This window comes from Fusarium oxysporum, chromosome X (assembly GCF_013085055.1).
Source record: "Fusarium oxysporum Fo47 chromosome X, complete sequence".
Lineage (NCBI taxonomy): Eukaryota > Fungi > Ascomycota > Sordariomycetes > Hypocreales > Nectriaceae > Fusarium > Fusarium oxysporum.
Genome location: NC_072849.1, coordinates 2,297,681 through 2,317,353, shown reverse-complemented (window position 1 = coordinate 2,317,353; position 19,673 = coordinate 2,297,681). Strand labels below are relative to the sequence as shown.

Below are 19,673 nucleotides of genomic sequence, written 5' to 3'. Positions count from 1 at the left end.
ACTTGGGTTCTTTAGTTTGATAAAGTCATTCAACCCATGCCTTGTCTATCACATCACCAATATGTCTCGTCCAAACAAAGCTATCTACATGCTTGCAAACGGCAAACATGAAATTCGTACTACCGAAGAGCCGTACATCCCGCAAAAGGCACAGTCTCTTGTAGAAGTGCAGTACTCAGCCATCAACCCAGCTGATACTCGCCACTCATATATGGATATGTCGGAATACGTCGCTGGCTACGAATACACCGGCACCGTCCGCGCCGTTGGGCCCGAGTCTCCTTTCAAAGTTGGCCAAGAAATCTTTGGCCAATCGCTGCCTTATGATCATCGACCTAATTATCTCGGCGCCCACCAGAGCTTCCTCTTAGCGGAACCTCTCATGGCTTTTGTGCGGCCTGCGCACCTCGATCCCATCACCGCCGTAACGCTTGTTGTTGGCAGTGCAACCACCTTTGATGCTCTTTTCAATGTAGCAGGATACGGCTTCCCGCTCGCTAACATCACCGGCGACGATCCGAAGAATGAGCCGATTCTTATTTGGGGCGGTGCGGGCGCGGTAGGCCAAGCTGCTATACAGATCGCTAAGGCAGCCGGTTTCAGTCCCATTATCACGACAGCTTCACCACAGAACCATGAAGCTTTGAAGAAGCTTGGTGCTAATGAGGTCTTTGACTATCGCAGTGCAACAGTTGTGCAGGATATACGTGCATATCTGGAAAAGTATGGCAAGTCACTGAAGACTGTCTTCGACACAGTTTGCGCTGGTCTTGGTGTCTTTGGAGGTCTTGCGCCTGAAGAAGAAAAGGCGTTGGAGGATAAATTCGATCAAAGCTCACCCGGGCTTTCCCGGCAGTGCTGTGATCCCAACATACCCTCGGAAGGACTCCGTCTGGTATCATCTCTTCTTGTAAAGAAGGACCCGACGTGGAAGTTTACTTTGAGTGTCAGGGTTGTTGAACAAGTTGACTTTGCGGTTGAAGCTCAAGATCGAAGCGATGAGGAGAGAAGGAGAGAGGAGAATAGGATCATCGAGTGGCAGAAGCGCATTGAACGGGGTTTTCACTGGTTGGTTGAGAATCATGAACAGTATTGGGAGGCGCCAAGGACTAGGATCTTGAAGGGAGTGGAGGAGGGGCTTCAAGGTATTCGTGATGTTTGGAATGGGAAAGTGAGCCGTGAGAAGCTTGTTATTGATCACCGAGTTTGAAGAGTACTGTGGTAACGGTTAGAAAGCATGGAAAGGATAAGGACCAATAAGAAATAATCATGTCCCCAATTGCTTTCAACACCTTGGAACTGAGTTGTAAATGCCACTCTTATTGATATCTCAGTGATTACACCAATTTACCCCATCAAAATAGCACATTGTTGTACAATCCACGGCAGCATAAAAGATAAAGTGTTTTGTTTTTCGCACGGTAAACGCTCGCGATAACTCCATCGTCACCCTCATGGGAAGTCGAATCGATTCCTGTAATGTTGACCACCGGTATCCAAATTGACCGCCAGAATTGACATCGAGAGGGACAGCTTCCAATCGTTTTGATGTTGCTTTCTGTCCTCATATGTCGACCACTAAGTATCAAGTCAGCACTCAAAGCCTCCATAAACAGAATAAAGCGTCGTGACATACGTTGACTGAGCCAAGAGGGAGATTCTCACATCAGGTGTTGCATCAGATGTAGCCGAAAACCTTCAAAAACATAAGGAGGTTCACAGTCACTACGACTAATCCGATGACACACGAGACTGCTTTTTCCCAATCCATGGTGTGTTATGGTGGTTGGACTTTAGTAAGTCCAAGATGGTGGAAATGTGGTATGGTGCTTCGATAAGGTTGAGAAGTCAAAGAAGTTATTGGTGGGCAGAATTTGGCATGAAGAACTCAAGAGAGGAGAACTCCGGGTACTTATACTTAAATTTCAGTCTAAATGTGTGTCATTTGCAGCCAGAATTTGTGGCTGGAAGTTTATCATCAATCTCGAGTGAGGGGATCATGAGGTCCATTTGACTTTGTAACTTGAATGGCTCGGAGTCTTTTCATTCAGGCGAGGAACGCGTGTCTCTACAGGATATCATTAGACTTTTGTCTCGGCATGGGTGAGTTTGGGTTAGCTTTTTGCAGTAAACTGAGTTACGAACACAGTTGGGAAGTTGCTAGGTTCCATGTCGCGATTATAGGCTCCAAGCCACCGGCCTCAACTACAAATAGGGCATCAAGCTCATGCTTTAGACGTTATACCACTAGAATTCAGCTGTTGTTCAAGGTGAGCTTATGCTTCCTGTTGGCAAATGAGCACGCGGCCTTTTAACAATTGCTACAGGATATTCGTCATCACACCATAACCATATTAAATTACGCGATGCCGCCAAAAATAAAGACAAACATCAGATATTGACATCAGACGTCGGTTTTTGATGATTCAGGCTTATTAGTCATTCTGCGGGGAGCACGAAGTCTAGTGTAGAGTTTTTGTTGAATGCTGGGTGAATACATCTGTAGGTGCAAACGAGCCATGCGCTCGCACTCAAAGTTTCAGTGGGGCTTGGCCTGGAGGTGTCTGGGTACCTTTCCCATGTAGGAACAGCCGTCAACAGGTCAGCAGCCATTGGAGGCTTCAATTTAAATCTGATAGCATTTTGATGTTCAAATGCAAAGGGCATTCGTTCAATCGGGCCAGCGTCAATAAGTAGGACTGTGATAAGCTTCATACAAAAGCATTGCAGGCACATAGTTAAATGTAGATAGTAGAAAGTACTTGATCACTTAGGGAGACTCCAATTGGTTGACATAGTAATATTAAAAATTAAAGAAACCATGAACTATTGCTAATCCAAGTCCCGTTACCTAAGTGTTATACATAGATCCTGTAATCTTAACCGTTTATCATCTACATGAAGAAAGCAAGGGCAGCTGGGAGAGCCAGCATGAAGCCAGTGCGAACCACGCTGGCACCACTGACGGGAACAGGGGTGGTTCCGACGGGAGTGGCGACAGGAGTCTCAGCAGCGGGAGGAGGAACAACTCCAGGCTGAGACACGGCGGGAGGTGGGGCGTATCCAGCGGTAGGGACGGGAGCAGGGACCACAGGAACGGCGGTAGTAGGAACAGGAGCTGGGTAAACGGGAACGTGGGTGGAGACAGTTCCGTTGCTGGGAGGGTAAGGGACGCTGTGAGCGGGAGGGGCGACGGGCTTGCCGCCGGTGGGCTTCTCAGGAGTAGGGTATCCAGCGGTAGGCTTCTCGGGAACGGGAGCCTCGCCAGTGGGCTTCTCAGGGACAGGAACCTCAGCAGTGGGCTTCTCCTCACCCTCGGTAGTAGGAGCAGCGTGGCTGGGGACCTCATAAGCCTTGGTGCTCGGGGAAGCAGTGGTCACGACCTGGAAAGTTGACTGGCCCTTGGAAGGCTGAGCAGTCTTTCCCTCCTCAGGGCAGTAGGTGGTGGTGTCAACGATGGTGACGGTAGGAGCAGGAGGGGGAGTAGTAGGAGGGTGGAAGGTCTTGGTAGTTCGGGTCTTACAAGGCACAATCGTGGTGAGAGTGTCAGTGATGGTGGTGACGGGAACATGGACCTTGGTGGAGTGAGCAGTGGTGGTAGCAGGGACGGCATCGGTCTCGGTGGCAGGGCAGACGTAGGTGCTCTCGATGATGGTGGAGGTGACGACCTTCTGGGTGTAACGGGCAGGACAGTTGATGACAGAGGCAGCACAGCTGGTCACGGTGTAGACGTGGGTGGAGGTGACGGTGCTGGTGACATCGCCGGTGGCAGTGCCGTTGCCGTGAGCAGGGACGATGGCAGCGGCGGAACCAGTGGTCTGGGGCTTGGCGAGTGCGGAAGAGGAGCCAGGGCCGGCAGGGTAGGCACCAGATCCAGAGCCGGTTGTCTCAGCACCAGCAGAAGCGCCAGATCCAGAACCGGAGCCAGGAATGGGGTAAGCACCTGAGCCAGAACCGGTAGTCTCGGCACCAGCAGGGTAAGTCTCGGATCCAGTGGCACCGGGGACGGGGTAGGCGTCAGAAGAATCAGCAGTGGCGGAGCCGGTAACATCAGCGGAGCCAGAGGCATCAGCAGAACCAGTGGCATCAGGAAGAGCAGAGTCCATAGTAGAGTCAGAGCCGCCAGCAGGGACAGTAGACAGAGAGACGACCTGAGTGTGAGTGGTAGCAGGGCGACCTTGCTGCTCAATGAAGTTACCAGGAGTACCGCGGTTAGGCTGGCAAACCTTGGCCTGAGCAGCAGTAGCAAGGGTGATGGTTAGAGTAGGAGCAAGGCTGATGTCAAGAATGTCGCCGACCTCAACGTTGAGCTCAACAGCGAGACCAAGAGTAAGAGCAATGAGCTCATCGACGGAGACGGCGCAGTTGTCGGTGGCGATGAGAACGGCAGTGTACTCGAAAAGGCTGACCCAGACAGCAATCTTGGCACCAGCCTCGATGTCAAGAACAGGAATGTCAAGCTCGGCCTCAAGATCGATCTCAGTTCGGAGACGGAGGCCAAGAGTGAGAGAAACCTCAGCAGAGAGGTCGACCTCGGCACCGACGCCAATGGGGAGAGCCTTGGCAACAAGACCCTCAAGGGAGACGTCAACGATCTCCTTGGTGATAAGAGAAACCTCAACGAAAGCCTCCTCACCGAAGGCAAGGTAGACACCAGCGGACAGATCAATAGCAGCATCGACACCGACGACAAGGTCAAGAGCGAGAGCAGCACCGGCCTCAGCCTCAAGGAGACCGGGGATCTCAAGCTGAAGAGCAGAAGAAGCGAAAAGTTCAATGGATTCGTGGACAGCGGCGGAAGCAGAGATGTCGAGCTCGACGTAAGCCTTGATAGCGCCAAGACCAATACGGACACGAGGCTCCTGGAGGAAGTCCTTCACAAGCTCAAGAGTAGCATCACCCTCGATCTGAGCGTTGGGGAGGTTAAGACCAAGCTTAATGGCGGCAGCAGCGCCAGAAGCAGGAGCAGCGATACCGTCGAAGAGAACATGGTTCTCCCAGCTGTTGGCCAAGCTGCAGGTAGAAGGAAGACCACCCTTCTGGTTAACGGGAGCCTTGGTGGGAACTAGGTCAAGGCCTTTGGAGGTAGTGTCAACGGGCTTGGAAGCCTCGGCACCCTTTCCTCCAAGCGAAACATCGACATCGAGACCGAGGCCAACACCGGGGAGAAGGTGAGGCGAGGCAGTGGCAACAGCCACAAGACCTCCCAAAGCGGGAATCAAACTAGAAAAATGCATCTTTTTTAATAAACAAAGTAAATGAGTGACTGGAGCGTGAATAACGCTTCCGAATAATTGAGTAAAAGAGAGTGACTGGGGAAAAAGAGTGCAGAAAACTACAGAACACGAAACTAGAACTGTGAGCAGAACGACTGCATTTTAAAGGATAGGCAGAAAGGATATTGTCGAACCATCTCCTTGACGATGTCACCTCGTGAAGCGGGAGTTGAAAAGCGGTCACAATTATATCCGGCGATCGCTATTTAACACCCCTGCGCGAGACCTTTCTGGATTTGGGAATTCTCCTGTCAGACATGTGGAGCTGGGGTTGCATCATGCGGCACGCGGGATGAATTAGTCTGGACCTCGGAGACTTTTTAATGGGGATGTTTCCATGTGCTAGCGAATAGGAGGATGATGTTTCGTTTCGGGGGTTTATGATGATCGTGACCGTTGAAACAGGAGGATGGATATAAGAGGGCTTTTCATCCCGGTTGGGATTTTGATCTGTTATACTATGATCGTCGTATACTCGCGGGTTTCGAGAGTATCGAGATTGAAGACTGACGTCGGATGTAATGTCTAACGAGGGAGACTCACGTCGGATGTAAGGAGCTTTACTTTTTCCCGTGGTTCAGTTGAAAGGTCTGAGCGTAGATAAAAACTGCCGGTCAGCGAGATGACAGTCAACTGAGACAAAATTTGACATGAGGGTCCAAGAGCCGATAAGCCACGGCACAACGGCAGCACTGCCAAATCTCAATTAACTCATCATCCGGTCTAAAATAAACTCGTCACCCGCTGCGTAACATAGCCATTCATCTCTATCCTTTCGTCAGGGCGCAAACTTCGGCTGCAACTCTAGCCTCACAGGATTAACAGGGGTTAGTGGATCATGGTACCTGTAGATCCTACGAGCCAAGCCGCAATGACACAAGTTGGAATAACGGGCTTGGAAGATCATGTCTTGGATTTGAATGCAAGCGAAAAGGAAATGCCACGAGGCGAGATTTAAGTGTTTTTACCATGTTGATCATCTTGACTCTTGACTCTGTCGAGTTGATATGAAGGTGGCGCAGGGTTGGACCCCTGAATGGTGCGAGTCGTGCTGGAAATGCCAATTTCTTTACTAAACTCTCGATGAGTTTTGCTTTTTGAAGGATTTTATAGCAGACGAGTCTGACCAATTGTTTTATGTGGGATAGAGTTGGTTGTTACCTAGAAGCTTTTGCGCTGCGCCTGATTGATCTGCCAGGGTTGTATTTACTGTGGCTGTGAAACTCTAGGAAATTGCATCGCTATAGATTTTGTTGGCTACCCTGTAGAAGACGGCCAACTCCCGAAGACTAGAAGGTCGTGTACAGAATTTGGTCTGTTGATTGATTGAAAATATTACTCTTGGAAGTATTTAAAGCTGGCTTGATTATGGAGTGTTTGTCTTTCTCCCTCTAGTAGTGTCTGACCAGAAATGTTAGAAGCTTGTGAATCAACTCTGGAGATTGAAGGCATGCAAACATTATAGATCAGAAGTCAATCCTGTTCATGATTCGTCCGGCAACATTGAAGTTTCTGTTACAATGTGCTTTTGACTAGGGATTTAAATCATTTTATTAAACAATTCTTCGGTTTGGACTCACCTATTTCATGCATATGTTTACAGAATCGCCATGGTGTTGCCAAGAGACAGAGGCTCTGTTCACAAGTTCAGTATCCGTATATCCGAGAGGTTTGGTATCTTATTAATAATAACATCTAAAAATATCCTTCGTCTATTAGCCCGGTCAGATTACAAGTCCTCATTTCTATCATCCTCCTCTTCCTTCTTCGATCCGCCATCAAGACCCTCAAACAGATCAACGCCCCAATCCTTCCCAGGATTCAAAAACCTATACTTCTTATCCTTCGCCGCCACCTCCTTCAGCTCATCCTCCGTAAATTTAATATCCTGCGATCCAAAGTTCTCATCAATGTACTTCTCATGCGTACTCTTCGGAATCACAACAGTACCCCTCTGTTGTCCCCACGCCAACACCGTCTGCGCCACAGTTGCGTTTTTGCTGCCTGCGAGTTTTGTCCAGAATTCGTCGTGCAGAATGCTGGGGATGTCGGGATTGTAAGTCGGATTTGTGTTGGCGAGAGGTGAGTATGCGATAACTTTGATGTTTTCGCTGGTGTGAAAGTCGACGAAAGATTGTTGTTGGAGATAGGGATGCGTTTCGAATTCGTGCGCATAAGGGCGGATGGTGGCGATTTTGAGGATGTTCTTGATATCCTTTGGCGAAAAGTTGGAAACGCCAATGTTGCGCGTCAATCCATCACGGACGAGCTCCTCCATAGCCTTCCAGGTATTCACGATTGAGGTGTCATTGTCGAGGTCCTTGGTGCCAGGAACCCAAGCGACAGGCCAGTGAATGAGGTAAAGATCAAGATACTCAACGCCCAGATTGGCGATAGACTTTTCAATGGCTTTGCGCACGAGGTCAGGTCGATGATCCGTGTTCCAAAGCTTACTCGTCACCCAAATCTTATCGCGCGACACGCCGGATGCCTTGATGCCCTGCCCAACCTCCTCCTCATTTCGGTAGATAGCAGCAGCGTCGACGTGGCGATAACCCGCCTTCAAAGCATATTCCACCGCATGCGCAACCTAACCTCCCATTAGTACTGGACTCTTCTCACGAACCTCGTATTGGACTCACGTCTCCCTTCTTAGCCAACCAAGTCCCCAGTCCAAACGAGGGAATCTGGTGGGTTTCATTACCCGTCTGCGTAGCGGGGGATCCGCCACTCAATGACGTGGCCACTGAGAGAATGGTATACGTAACGACGCTCACGACCGTGAGGAACGAAAACGCCCTTACAAAGCTCATTTTGTTTCTCGTGATAATGAGCGATGAGGGTTGGTGAAAAGGTGATGACTCGTATGGGGAAAATATCAGTAACTTTTTTTTTTTCCCTCAAGCCGAGCTTCCGGTTGGTTAGTGGAGTGAGCACGGAACTGCAGGGGTTCAATGATGTCATTACATAAGCGGAGATGACGATGACAATGGGGCTGGGGGAGGGGGGGGGACAAGGTTTGGTAATGGCATCATGTGACTCATTCAAGACGTTATCGTGATAAGCCATTATAAAAATGTTTTGATCCCTTGGTTAAGTTTGGTTTCGCAGTGATGATGGTGTTGTCATCACTTGATGGGCGTTTCTTATCTCTATTGAGTCGGTAATAACATTCATGACGGAAATGGCTTCTGATTGATCTGTTCTGCTGTCAGTGTCAACTGGAAGTAAGTGCGATATGTTACATCGTACCCTAAAGTAACTTCTATCTGCCACAGTTAACAAATCGCAAGCTGCCAAGGTGCCATCTTCGGAAGAGACGTGGAATCTGTCCCTTCTTTTGTCCAAGATAATCTCATAGCTGATGTCAGAAAACAAGTCGCAAGCAAATGCCCCCGAAAGTTCCTGAAAAGTGATATTTAATTTTGGCACACTAGGGTTGTATGATCCGAGAGGAAGGTAAACGAAGTTTGACAGCATATGATGAGCCGTACTTACCGTTTTGGTATTGTATAGAGGTGTTTCAGAGAGCGGATTAGTAAAACTAGAAATGGTACTAAGTAATTATATTATTTACTGGCCTTCTTTTTAACAGTATAGTAGAATTTATTTATACTTGGCACGGCATCTCAAGTATACAATTAGGACTTTATTATATGTAGGCTTTATTTATAAAAGATAAGGTAAGTAAATTAGTAATATATTTAGATTATTTAGCCTAACTTTCCAGCTCTTCTAGTATCTAATAATCCTTCTATCTAGCTAAGGAAACTCTTTAGTCTATTTTGTGTTGTAATGCTATATAGACTGATTTTAAATAAGTCTTTTATTCTTTTCCAGAAGCGCCCTCCGCCTTAACTATGGCATACGCCGGCTCAAGATGCTATAATTGTATGGCTCACCTGCGACCCCAGCTTTCCATCTCATCCCTCCCTATCAGAAGGCGCATGAGGGCAGTTGAGAATGTGTCCACCTCAGTAGGAGCTACACTCAACAAAAGCTCATCAACGTGGAGACTTCTGACAAATAGAGGATCTCGCCTACTGCTCAACTGCAGCCACATCGCCGATGAAGACGCATCCCATAATCCCTGACAAGCCGTATATCGAATCTCACCCGCGCATTCGTTCCAGCCATCTCTTTCTCTGAGATACGCCGCTATCGTACTTGTGCAGACGACCCATGTCCGCCGCAGACTCTCACTAAGAATCCAGGCTTTCCAGTGCTTGGAAGTCGGAGTTTCAGCCATGGCGTCGGAACTATTCATGTCCATTGTGGTTAAAGATTGCTCGTTGTGGACTGCGTCCAACATAACCGATTGCCAAAGGTGCTCGCACCATTGCAGCAGGGTTGGAATGGATCTATCTGCCATTGCCCTCTGGCGAATGCATCCATCGTAAAACTGAAGGAATTGGTAGATGAAGAGAGCCTGCACCCTTGCCAAGTGTTGAATAGTCTGCAGGCTGGGCACTGCCATAAATGAAGCATCGTCATGGGGCTGGGATTGCAGAAGAGCGTCGACACGGTGCTCGATGATCTGCATTACCAAAGGTGTATTCAAGGCCGTCTTTGAAAAGTACGCCGTTAGGGTTGTCCACGCGTCTTCGAGACATGGAGGTAAGCCAGTGTCAAGGTAGAGCTGCTTATGGATGAATGGATTGTTGCCCTCGTCGACCCACTGCCGCAACCAATTCCAAAGACTCTTTGTCCAATCGCCAAGTTGTGGCGAACCATAGGAAGGTCCTGAACTGAAGCGGCATGTGGTGACACCCCTGTTCTCAATTGCCCAGGTCTCCAGACCAACGAACCAGGGCTTGTAGGTGAAAGAGCTGGTTATTGGAGAGCCTAGAGTCGGTAGATCCGCGACGCAGTCACTTGCTGGCGTCCTGAGATGCCCTGTCTGTCCTGTCGAGCCCTGTAGCCCTACTCGATTTGAATGCTGGCTCGAGGCGTTTGTTGCTGACTTAGAGCGGAGATATCTGCGAGTGGTTGGATACTGGCAACGAATGGCCCTTTCATCACACCGTTGGCAGCTCGGCTTCTGCTTGTCGCACGCCCTCTTTGCTGTGGCACATCCAAAGCAGGCTTTTTGCTCACTCGGCGGAACGAACGGAACCATGTTACTGATAGTCGCGGGGAGAGAAATACTTTTGCTATTTCCGAAGTCCGAGCCTGGTGATGTGTTGTTGATAAGGTGACAAGAAGCGGAGGCACCTCTGCGGAAGTTTGGTGCGGAGGTTTGATGCGGAAGTTTGGCGGAAGATTCGTGAGCGCTTCTCCTTATATAAGCTACGGGACATAGTCTACTGTTCGCTAGCGGTCCCACTTAGGCGGGTTGCTTTCCTCCAGACCCGGACCTGCTACGTGCAGTATTGTTTGGAGAAAGGGAAGTTATGGCTCCTGTCAAACTGACACTATTTTACAAACTTATCCATACGAGACATTCAGTCTTTGACTAGTTTTCCACTGATCTTCCGCTAGTTCTCCACCGGACTTCCACTGAAGTTAGGTGCTGGCTTGAGAGTTCACTTCGCAACAAGACTTCGGAGTTTACATGTCTTATATCCGGCGTCAGAAAGTGTTGTTCGCGAGTGGTTGGGTCAGATTTACTGTTTCAAGGGGGAACCAACAAGGGCCGTTGCGTTGCACTACACGCACTAAGCAAAGCTACTTGTGCGGTCGTGGGCGAGAGTTAATGTCCAATATGATAGTATGCCCATGTATAAAGAGACAATTGCATCCGTCACTCTGTTGAATTTCAAAATAAGTTCTTTAAACCCGCCTACCCAGTCTGCAACCTGCTTTAGTTCTCACACCTACAGCCACCATCATGGCTCCCAACTTCAATGAGGCAACAAAGGCTAGCGAGCTCGTGCCGTTCTATGCCACAAAGATCATTGGCAAAACCATCCTGATCACCGGGGTCTCCACTGGTAGTTTAGGCGAGAGCTTTGTGAAGCAAGTGGCTGTTGGCAAGCCCGCAGCCTTTATTCTCGCTGGGCGCTCTCCGGACAAGTTTCAATCCCTGGTTGATGACCTGGCAAGCGCACACCCAGAAATCAAGGTCAAATCTCTGGCGTTAGACTTGAATTCCTTTGCTCAGGTTCGCCAAGCCGCTGAGCTTATGAATTCCTGGGCCGATGTTCCACATATCGACGTTCTGGTCAATAATGCCGGGATTATGGCGGTGCCCTATTGCCTGACTGAGGACGGCTTTGAAAGCCAGCTGCAGACCAATCACCTCAGTCATTTCCTCTTTACCAACCTTATCATGAATAAGATTCTTGCTTCTCAGGCACCCCGGATCGTGCTTATCAGTAGCATGGGCCACCGGCAAGGCCACTTTCGATGGGCGGACTACAACTTCAGCAACGGGGAGCTTTATGACAAGTGGGCTGCATACGGCCAGTCCAAGACGGCTGTCTCACTTACAGCTCTTGCCCTCGCTGAGAAGCTTGGCTCCAGAGGTCTCCTGTCCTTTAGTGTTTGTCCGGGCTCTGTTGGTACCAATCTGGGCGCCCATGCTGCAGACCAGTTCGCCGAGTTTGTAAAGAGTTTTCAGGCTGCGGATGCTAGAATGGGAAATAAGTGGATGTTCAACCAAGAAGTTCGATACAAAAATCTGGATGAAGGTGCGGCAACTCACGTCTATGCTGCGTTTGATAGTGTACTTTCGAAGAACAACGGTGCTTTTTTGAACCATTGTCGGCTGGCTGACCCCTTCGCACAGGAGGTCTGGCCGTGGGTAACTGACAAGGCTTCGGCGGAGATGCTTTGGAAGCTCAGTGAGAAGCTTGTTGGCCAGGAGTTTAAATACTGAACCTGGATATAGTCTCTATGTATCTAGGCTAGTTGGTCTGTTAGAGCACGTCTTGCAGTGGTGCAGATATGCTGGCATTCATTTGTGAAATTTATTACATTGGAGATATTAGGACTAGAGAATACAATATTTTGTATGACGCCATGCTGAGATTCTACTGTGACCTCTGCCGTCGCCGTACAGAAAGCAATTCGCCGTATCGTGGAAGTACCTTGAGACGAGCATTCATGCTTTAATCCTGGGACTATTGCGGTGCTTTCTTCCCAGTAGTCAATGATATGCCGGGTCGATGATCCTCTCAGACGCGATCTCAACCTACGAAAAGAAGCGACGTTGTATGTCTGATGGTCAACGCCGTGTGCCGTCTGCACATCACTTGATAGGCATCTCTTATCTCCAGTTGAGCCACTGACTTTCTTTGTAGACCAGTATCATTTGCAAGAAAAAGTCATTGCAAAAAAAGAAATGGGTATTTTATTGTTATGTGATGTTTCACTGTTTTACACTCTATAACGACCGTTCCAAAAGGTGTCTCATGCTTTAACTCATCCAGAAGTGTGCCCACACAGCAACAATAACTTATGCACAGGCCGCTCTTTCAAAAAGACACGGTCGCCTCACATCTTCATCAAGAAGCCACTCAGTGGCTTGTCTTGAGTACAGTTCAGCCACCATCTTCGGCCCGACGTCTAGGTCACAAGACCCAAGCCATTTAGTGACCCGCAGAGCCAGAGTTAGAGTTATCGGCGCAAGACCATGGGCTTGAACCCCCATTGGCCTTCATCGAGTTGTTGATACCAACAATCGAGCCGTAGGTACCGGCAACCATCATAAAGGTTCCAGCCACGATGACAAAGACACTCCAGCCAACCATGAGACACCACTTGAGTGACTTTTCAGTCTTACCCTTGTGCCAGTTGTCGAAAAGCCAGAAGCAGCCATAGGGTTGGAAGCACATCAACGTGCCGAGAAGAGCTCCGATAAGAGATACCAAGCCGCCGAAAACAGGGATGGCGCTGGCGATGATATATGCGATAATGGTTACGCTTCCTGTACAAGCTAACCAAGTAGCCCAATGCACGATACCATTGGAGTTGAGATGCTTTGTACCACGCAATAAGCGGATAAACATGTACTTGGCGGGAATCTTGGCAGGTTAGCATAGGTCACTGAAAGGATAGAGAAACACTCACGTGAGTCATTAGCATGGCAGTCACGATAAGACCAGGCAGGGCAAATCCATAGCAGACCTTCTTCATGAGAACACCAGCTGAACCAAGAGCAGGGGATGTAACATATGAACCGCAGTAGTAGTAAACCACGATTCCAATAGTGATGTATGTGACTGTCACAATCGACTGGCAGGTCAATAGCGAGCGGGTGTAGTGTTTCGGCTCGCGCATCTCAGCAGCAATCTGGAAGAAGGCTGGCGTACCCGAGAATGCAAAGATATGCGACGACACAGCCGTGATACCGTCGACGAAGCTAGGATGGTTGAAGAGTTTCCAGTCAGACTCCCAGTGTCCTCCCTGCGGAGCAGCAGCAGGTCTGTCCTGCACGCCGACTGCGACGGTGACACAGAAGACTAATTCCTCGTGTCAGTGAAGTTGATCTCGTGAGATGAAGGGGCTTGAACTTACTGGCAGTCATGATGCAGACGAGTCCAATCCACGCTAGCCAGCCAATCTTGCCGAGTGTGCGGATACTGGCAAAGAAGAAACCCAGAATAGCTGCCACGGCAACAAAGACAGCCGTGCAGGCTGCGTGTGTAGAAACCGAGTTAAGACCGATTGAAATACCGAGCATCGCTGAGCCAGCAACGAAGATCCAGTCTGCGAGTCATCAGTACCCAGCCTCCCCTAATCACTCAACCACTCAGGAATGATGCTTACATAGCATAAAAACAGTCGCGAGGACTTCACGACCAATCCGCCCAAACATCAACTGTCCCGCATCGTCGATACCGTAAACCTGCGGATGTCGTCGCTTAAACACGCCAATCATGTAGTCTGACCACGTTGTGATGGCTGACACGACGATGAGGCATATGATTCCTGGGATGAGGCCTAGAGCGTCGAAGGTCTGGGGAATCGATAAAACTCCAAGGCCGATTTGCGTTTTTGTCATGAGTGCGACGGTGGCAATCCATCCGACCTGGATACTAATTAGTGTTTGTGAAGGGAACGGACCGGGGTTCGTACGTTGCGGTAGTTGGGTCCATCTTCTGAAACTTCACCAAAGACGGCGTCGATTGTCGTTCCCTCCTGCGTACATCTCGAGGGAGAGCGTTGAAGATCATCGATGCCCTCGATATCACGAGGGAGTTCTTCCTTCTTCGCCATGATGAATGTTCAAACAAACTCTTCCTTTAAGTAAAACGGTGTCTTGGGTAAGTAGACGAGAGGGAAAGTATGGAGAATGGCGAGAGTCTGGAACGGGTTGCAGAATCTGGGGAAGATGGAGCCGGGAGCGTCATGTCCTTATAAATCCGACCCTTTTTATGACTACAAGAAACTGAATTACCCCGGATTATAACTTGATCGTGTATCTCGCACTGCTCCACTATGACTCCATGTTACTATCATCCGGCGTTTCCTTGCCTGGGGAGGGTCCAGGTGGGTTCTGAACGGGGCCTGGGGTCGAGATAGGTCGTTTTCGGTGAGACTTTTTGACCAATTGAGTTTTGAGTGATATAATCTTTCTGTTTAGAATAGATTGCTGTATCTCATGTCTCACTACAAATATGATAATTCGCGATAATACTGGAGATGTGGCATCAATACTCGCAATATTCCTTGGAGGATCTTCTATCAACGCCATGTAAACAGATAGAATAACGCCGACAACGATAAAGCCTAAACTCTATTTCTCAAACTCTCTCTGAAAACATAATTTATCCACTCTGGGATATTTGCAAGTCTAGCCGAAGTCTTCTGGTCAAAGTGTCATTAATCCGTAATCATGCCTCCGTTCATTACTCGCGAACCGTCCAATACGCGAAGATCACGGTATCTCGGAGAAATAAAAACGCTCAAAAAGTCCATATCCACTTTATATGTTACAAGCCATGTCGATCTGTCTGGGTTCGGTATCACGGCGTTGAGAGCCGATCACGCTAGCGCCGGGGTCCGGAGACTAGACGCCGTGGTGGTCATCTGATAAAGTTGTCACTGCCACCGAAAAATGAGGCATATTTGCCACGTTTCTTGAGGTGTAGTGTGAGGTATTTGTGACTTTGTGCCTGACAATCCCGAGTTTATTCCTCGGAAGATACGCTCCTGAGAATGCTTCTGGAAGCCTCGGCTGCTGGGTTGCATGCTTCGAGAATTTCTGTGGATCTTGGCGGGGAATTTTGGGGTTGGATATGTCGAGTTTGCAAGTCGATAACTCTGTTTGGAAGGGCCCTCGGGGGTTGATGCCGGGGTCCATAACGGACTTTAGTTGTAAGAGCCGAGTGATAAATCACTTAAGGATATCATGCAGTCAACAGCTTGGACAAGGTCTGGGGATGTTATACTGCTAGGTTCTCCTTTCCTTCAACATGCTATATCCTTTCAGAACCTATGTGTTGGTGAAGTGTCATACGTTGAGTGCTTATTGCTTCCATAAAGAGAGTCATGCAAGTAATGATATGATGGACTTTTGATAGCAATGTAACGCTGTGCGGAATCATCCCGATGTGAAACATCGTCAGCCCCCTTGATCGTAATACGAGACATTTGCAACTTTCAGCTGCAATGGTCTTGCTCTGGGGTAACAGGCTTATCTCTTGAATACTCAATGATCATGTCGTCATCAGCCGCATAAGCTTTCGGCATTCCCGGTTCCCGCTGATCGACTATCTTATTCCCGTTCATGGAGGGTAGCGCTTCTTGCATAAACATGCTGACAGCATGAAGTCAAATAATCCACGGCCAGCAACAAAACGGCAAGAATACCCTCAGTGGGTATGAAAGTCTGACGGCGAATAGGGAGTATATCATGAACCCCGGGCCCGCCGACTGGTGATAAGGACACGTTCCTCAGAGTTGCCCAAGTTCCTTCGGCTCGAGATACGCTATGAAAATGAGGCGAACGCCGTATGGGGTAAGACTTTTGCCGTCCAGAACGCTGAGACCAATTTGAGTTGTTGTTCAGAACGTAACGGAAACGGACAAGTGCATCAAGATATGGTTACATGGAGGTGCCAGGGGCTTCACGGTTGCCAATCGGGTAAGTATCCGTCAGGTTCCTCCACTCAACGTTTCAGAGACAGTCAACACTCGGGATGTCGTTCCGAGAAGTGACTACCTCACTCAGGTTCGATCTGATATGCTTATAGCGATGCTGGTATAAGTAACGTTTCGACTCCGATGAAGCTCGGGTTCGGTTCCCGAATCGTGGTGATGGAGCTTCGCGGGCTCACAAGCCGACAGCAAGGAATAATTACGTAGAATGCTGTTTTCGGATCTTTCTGCAAACTTGTTAAATGTCCAAGCATGTCCGGTCACGAAAAACTTCAGAGCAACAGGCCATTGTTCCTGTTCCGCAGCTGCTTTGTGGATCTCACAAGCATTTCAACGATATGTTTGGCTTGTTCGGCTTTTATACCACTATGGTATGAGTAAACCTCGTTCAATTACGTACTGGAGCTCGAGATACCTTGGTCTGAGCTAAGCTTAAGGCATGGCAATCGCCCAATAGGATACACCCTTGATCAAGTAGTAGCTTCGACTTGTATCAAGCAGATGAAAACAGGTATCCATCGCGAAGGTGCCGAAGGTGCCATTGACCAAATGATTATTTTATCGAGAGCTAAGTTAGGTTTAAATAGATCTACCTTTCTGCGAGATTGACGAAGGCGGGATGTGAAGCGCGCGACGAAAAGGCAAAACAAGAGGCCAAAGAGAATGAAGACAATCAGCCATTGGCGGCAATTATGAAGAATTAGACATGTCAATTTTACTCAACTCATCTCCCAAAATCGATAGTCTTGCTCTAGCTGACGGGCTAGACCTGCCAAAGACTATTTTAACAAATCAGATGCCGAAATAATTGTTAAGGATGAAGCACTACTGCAGGGGTAGCAGTTTAGCTGAACTAGATCTGTTGCCAGGCTAAAATTAGCATTAGCCTCAGCATATACAGGGTAGTTGATTGCGGTCGCGGGTTTGAACATTAAAGTCAGCTGAACCTGGGAATTGTATCATCTTGCCCCAAGAGCTTGTAGTCATACGAGCTGCACGACTTTCAAGATCTACAGCGGTCAGTATGTAGAAATATGAAATTCTATTTAAATTTTTCAGCGCCCAAATTCGAGATTGTATCACCCAGACAGAGCAAGCTAATGTTGGCAGGCTGTTCGACCGATATTGCCTTGAACATTCCAACATAGATCATGAAACCATGCAATGACTGTTTGTGACTAACGAAGGGCAACATACATAAACAGGAAGCCGTTGGTAGACACAGATTAACTAAGTAGCCAGATTGAAGTCGGAGAGAAAGCAAGACTATCAATGCTAGCGTACCCGAAACTGATAGGGTCCAAAGGGCTTGGTCTTTCCATTTTAGCCAGCTCACTAGTGACAAGCTTCTAAAGAGGCTTGACTAAATATTCAGCTCGCTAGAAAATGCAAATATGTGATTCGTTCTCTGACTACAATCCCTGAATTAGCCTGTCCATGGTGACAATTAGTGGAAATTGTCTCAAGCCTCCGATCTAGACCATTGGTATACATATAGCGAGCGCCAAGACTTTAACAACGCCCAACTCGGTCAAGTTCTGCTCTCATTCAAATTTCGTCACTCGTTTACATGCTCGCTTGAGAGCCTGTCACCCCTTCAACATGATTGCTTGTAGAATCGTTGCTGTAATTGGACTTCTCGCCGCGGGTGTCCAAGCTGGACCATGCAAGCCCTCATCGGTTGTTACAGCCACGGCCGATGCTACTTCCACTCACTCGGTTTCGAACACCGGCACTGCTACCTCTGGCGACATCGCCACGACTACCGAGACGACCCTCACTCCCAGCTCGACTGCCTATTCTTGCGTCAACAATGAAAAGACCCCGTTCCCAGCTGGTGTCCTTTGCGACACCAAGGGCATTGGCGCAGACCCGAACATGCTCTTCCTTACCCAAGTGACTGGTGATGCCACGATCGCTCACTGTCGTGATGTCTGTAGGGGTATGGATGACTGTATTGCATTTACTGTGCAGCCAAACGTCTTTTGTGATCTTTGGGGAGGCAGAATCCAGGGGACTGATGGTTCTAATACCGACTTCTCTTGGTACTCCTTGGACTGTTTCTGTGATCTGCCTGAGTTGTCTACGACTTCGGCAACAGCCACTGCTGCCACGGCGACGACGGGTACTACATCCCTGACTACCGACACTGCTATAACCAATACAGCGACTATGGATACTACAATCCTCACATCCGAAACTGCTACTAAAGAGCTCGAGACATCTTCTACGGTTCCCACGACATCCTCTGCTGCGCTCACTTCAAGCACTGAAACCACCACTGCCGCTGCTACGACTACCACCATCGCCACCTCCGCTCCTAGCTGCCCCGGTGGATTCCCGTCTGGCTCCTCATGTGGCGTTTCCAAACAATATATCGGAACAGGATCGTACAACAAAGATATAGATGGAACATATACACTCGACGAGTGCCTGCAGTTCTGCATTGACCATCCTACGTGCAACCTCTTTGCATATGCCGCTACCTGGTGTGAGCTGTGGAATGGAGAGTACGCCACCACCGGGTCTTCTGTGAATTTCAGCTGGTATGAGTTGGATTGTTTCTGTGTGGAGAGGGCCCCGGAACCTTGAAAGAGAATGGATAGTTGATGGGTTGTTTTATGTAAGTTGTGTCACTTGGATAGAATGGTTTGTAAAGTAACACGTTTCCTTCCCAACTATCTGCCGTACATCATATCAAGCTTCGCCATTTATAATTTCGAATATGACTCACTTGCAAATTGTGTGAACAAGAACACCTGTTGCATAAAGTTTAACAAGAAGAGGGCTTTATTCGTTGATCATAAAAACCACCAGCCGCCGTAAATTTCCCCGTCCCCAAAGTACTACAAAACACAAACCTTTCGGCATGACTTTGGCATCCAACGACCTGGAGAGACCCAGTACCTGCGAGTGGTCATCGCTCCTTGTACAGCTTCCATTGCAAATCTTTGGCTATGTGGCCGAAAAGCAGAAATATCGAGCTACGGACCTTAGTCGCTGGACTGCGTCTCTTCTGAATGGCAAGATTACTTCGAAAAGTTTACCTTTCGACGCCTTCTGATCGACAACTCCCAACTGGCCAAGTTCTTCAAGGTGACCAAAGGTGAAAAAGCTTGGAGATTGTCATATATCCGCTATCTATGTCTGAGAATCAAGATTCACGACTATGATTATCCGGAATGCGATAAGGCGGAGTCTCATGCCACAATAAACTGGTGAGATTAGTGGATCTTCTTATCTCTCTTGTCCCTAACATTATTTGATAGGAGTAACCGGAGATTCACCCATTCGCTCAATGAACTGTTCCATATGCTTCGTCGTTGGAAGCCTTCCTGCAATTGAGACACC

General features: G+C 48.5%; 7 protein-coding genes across 7 annotated transcripts; 3 read left to right on the top strand and 4 right to left on the bottom strand.

The window, feature by feature from the left end:
- Positions 1–61: 61 nt before the first annotated feature.
- Positions 62–1,210, top strand: FOBCDRAFT_280687 (uncharacterized protein; the record flags this gene model as incomplete). The annotated part of the gene is made up of 1 exon (XM_031191857.2): positions 62–1,210. The coding sequence occupies one exon, from the start codon at positions 62–64 to the stop codon at positions 1,208–1,210; it is 1,149 nt and encodes a 382-aa protein (XP_031033088.2).
- Positions 1,211–2,785: 1,575 nt separating this feature from the next.
- On the bottom strand, positions 2,786–5,313 carry FOBCDRAFT_232958 (uncharacterized protein). The gene has a single exon (XM_031191856.3). It carries the CDS (start codon positions 5,235–5,237, stop codon positions 2,895–2,897), a length of 2,343 nt encoding a protein of 780 aa, XP_031033087.2. The 5' UTR covers positions 5,238–5,313; the 3' UTR covers positions 2,786–2,894.
- Positions 5,314–6,935: 1,622 nt separating this feature from the next.
- Positions 6,936–8,141, bottom strand: FOBCDRAFT_232956 (NADP-dependent oxidoreductase domain-containing protein). The gene is made up of 2 exons (XM_031191855.3): positions 7,919–8,141; positions 6,936–7,866 (listed from the first exon to the last, which is right to left on the bottom strand). Exons 1-2 carry the CDS (start codon positions 8,087–8,089, stop codon positions 7,006–7,008), a joined length of 1,032 nt encoding a protein of 343 aa, XP_031033086.2. The 5' UTR covers positions 8,090–8,141; the 3' UTR covers positions 6,936–7,005.
- Positions 8,142–8,960: 819 nt separating this feature from the next.
- On the bottom strand, positions 8,961–10,521 carry FOBCDRAFT_232955 (uncharacterized protein). Its single transcript, XM_054707233.2, has one exon. The coding sequence runs from the start codon at positions 10,393–10,395 to the stop codon at positions 9,175–9,177; it is 1,221 nt and encodes a 406-aa protein (XP_054563208.1). The 5' UTR covers positions 10,396–10,521; the 3' UTR covers positions 8,961–9,174.
- Positions 10,522–11,106: 585 nt separating this feature from the next.
- Positions 11,107–12,096, top strand: FOBCDRAFT_244633 (uncharacterized protein; the record flags this gene model as incomplete). The annotated part of the gene is made up of 1 exon (XM_054707232.1): positions 11,107–12,096. One exon carries the CDS (start codon positions 11,107–11,109, stop codon positions 12,094–12,096), a length of 990 nt encoding a protein of 329 aa, XP_054563207.1.
- A 712-nt stretch (positions 12,097–12,808) lies between these two features.
- FOBCDRAFT_191377 (transmembrane amino acid transporter protein-domain-containing protein) lies at positions 12,809–14,438 on the bottom strand (the record flags this gene model as incomplete). Its single annotated transcript, XM_031191854.2, has 5 exons — positions 12,809–13,243; positions 13,290–13,681; positions 13,737–13,928; positions 13,989–14,250; positions 14,298–14,438. 5 exons carry the CDS (start codon positions 14,436–14,438, stop codon positions 12,809–12,811), a joined length of 1,422 nt encoding a protein of 473 aa, XP_031033085.1.
- A 3,486-nt stretch (positions 14,439–17,924) lies between these two features.
- Positions 17,925–19,544, top strand: FOBCDRAFT_244631 (uncharacterized protein; the record flags this gene model as incomplete). The annotated part of the gene is made up of 3 exons (XM_054707231.2): positions 17,925–18,868; positions 19,140–19,251; positions 19,320–19,544. The coding sequence occupies 3 exons, from the start codon at positions 17,925–17,927 to the stop codon at positions 19,542–19,544; spliced, it is 1,281 nt and encodes a 426-aa protein (XP_054563206.2).
- Positions 19,545–19,673: the final 129 nt, after the last annotated feature.

Bases quoted from the DNA above. Each gene is read 5' to 3' on its own strand.
- FOBCDRAFT_232955 (XM_054707233.2), bottom strand. From the start codon at position 10,395: ATGGTTCCGTTCGTTCCGCCGAGTGAGCAAAAAGCCTGCTTTGGATGT.
- FOBCDRAFT_232956 (XM_031191855.3), bottom strand. From the start codon at position 8,089: ATGAGCTTTGTAAGGGCGTTTTCGTTCCTCACGGTCGTGAGCGTCGTT. The intron at 7,867-7,918 runs GTGAGTCCAATA...ATGGGAGGTTAG, and splicing joins GGTTGGCTAAGAAGGGAGAC to GTTGCGCATGCGGTGGAATA.
- FOBCDRAFT_232958 (XM_031191856.3), bottom strand. From the start codon at position 5,237: ATGCATTTTTCTAGTTTGATTCCCGCTTTGGGAGGTCTTGTGGCTGTT.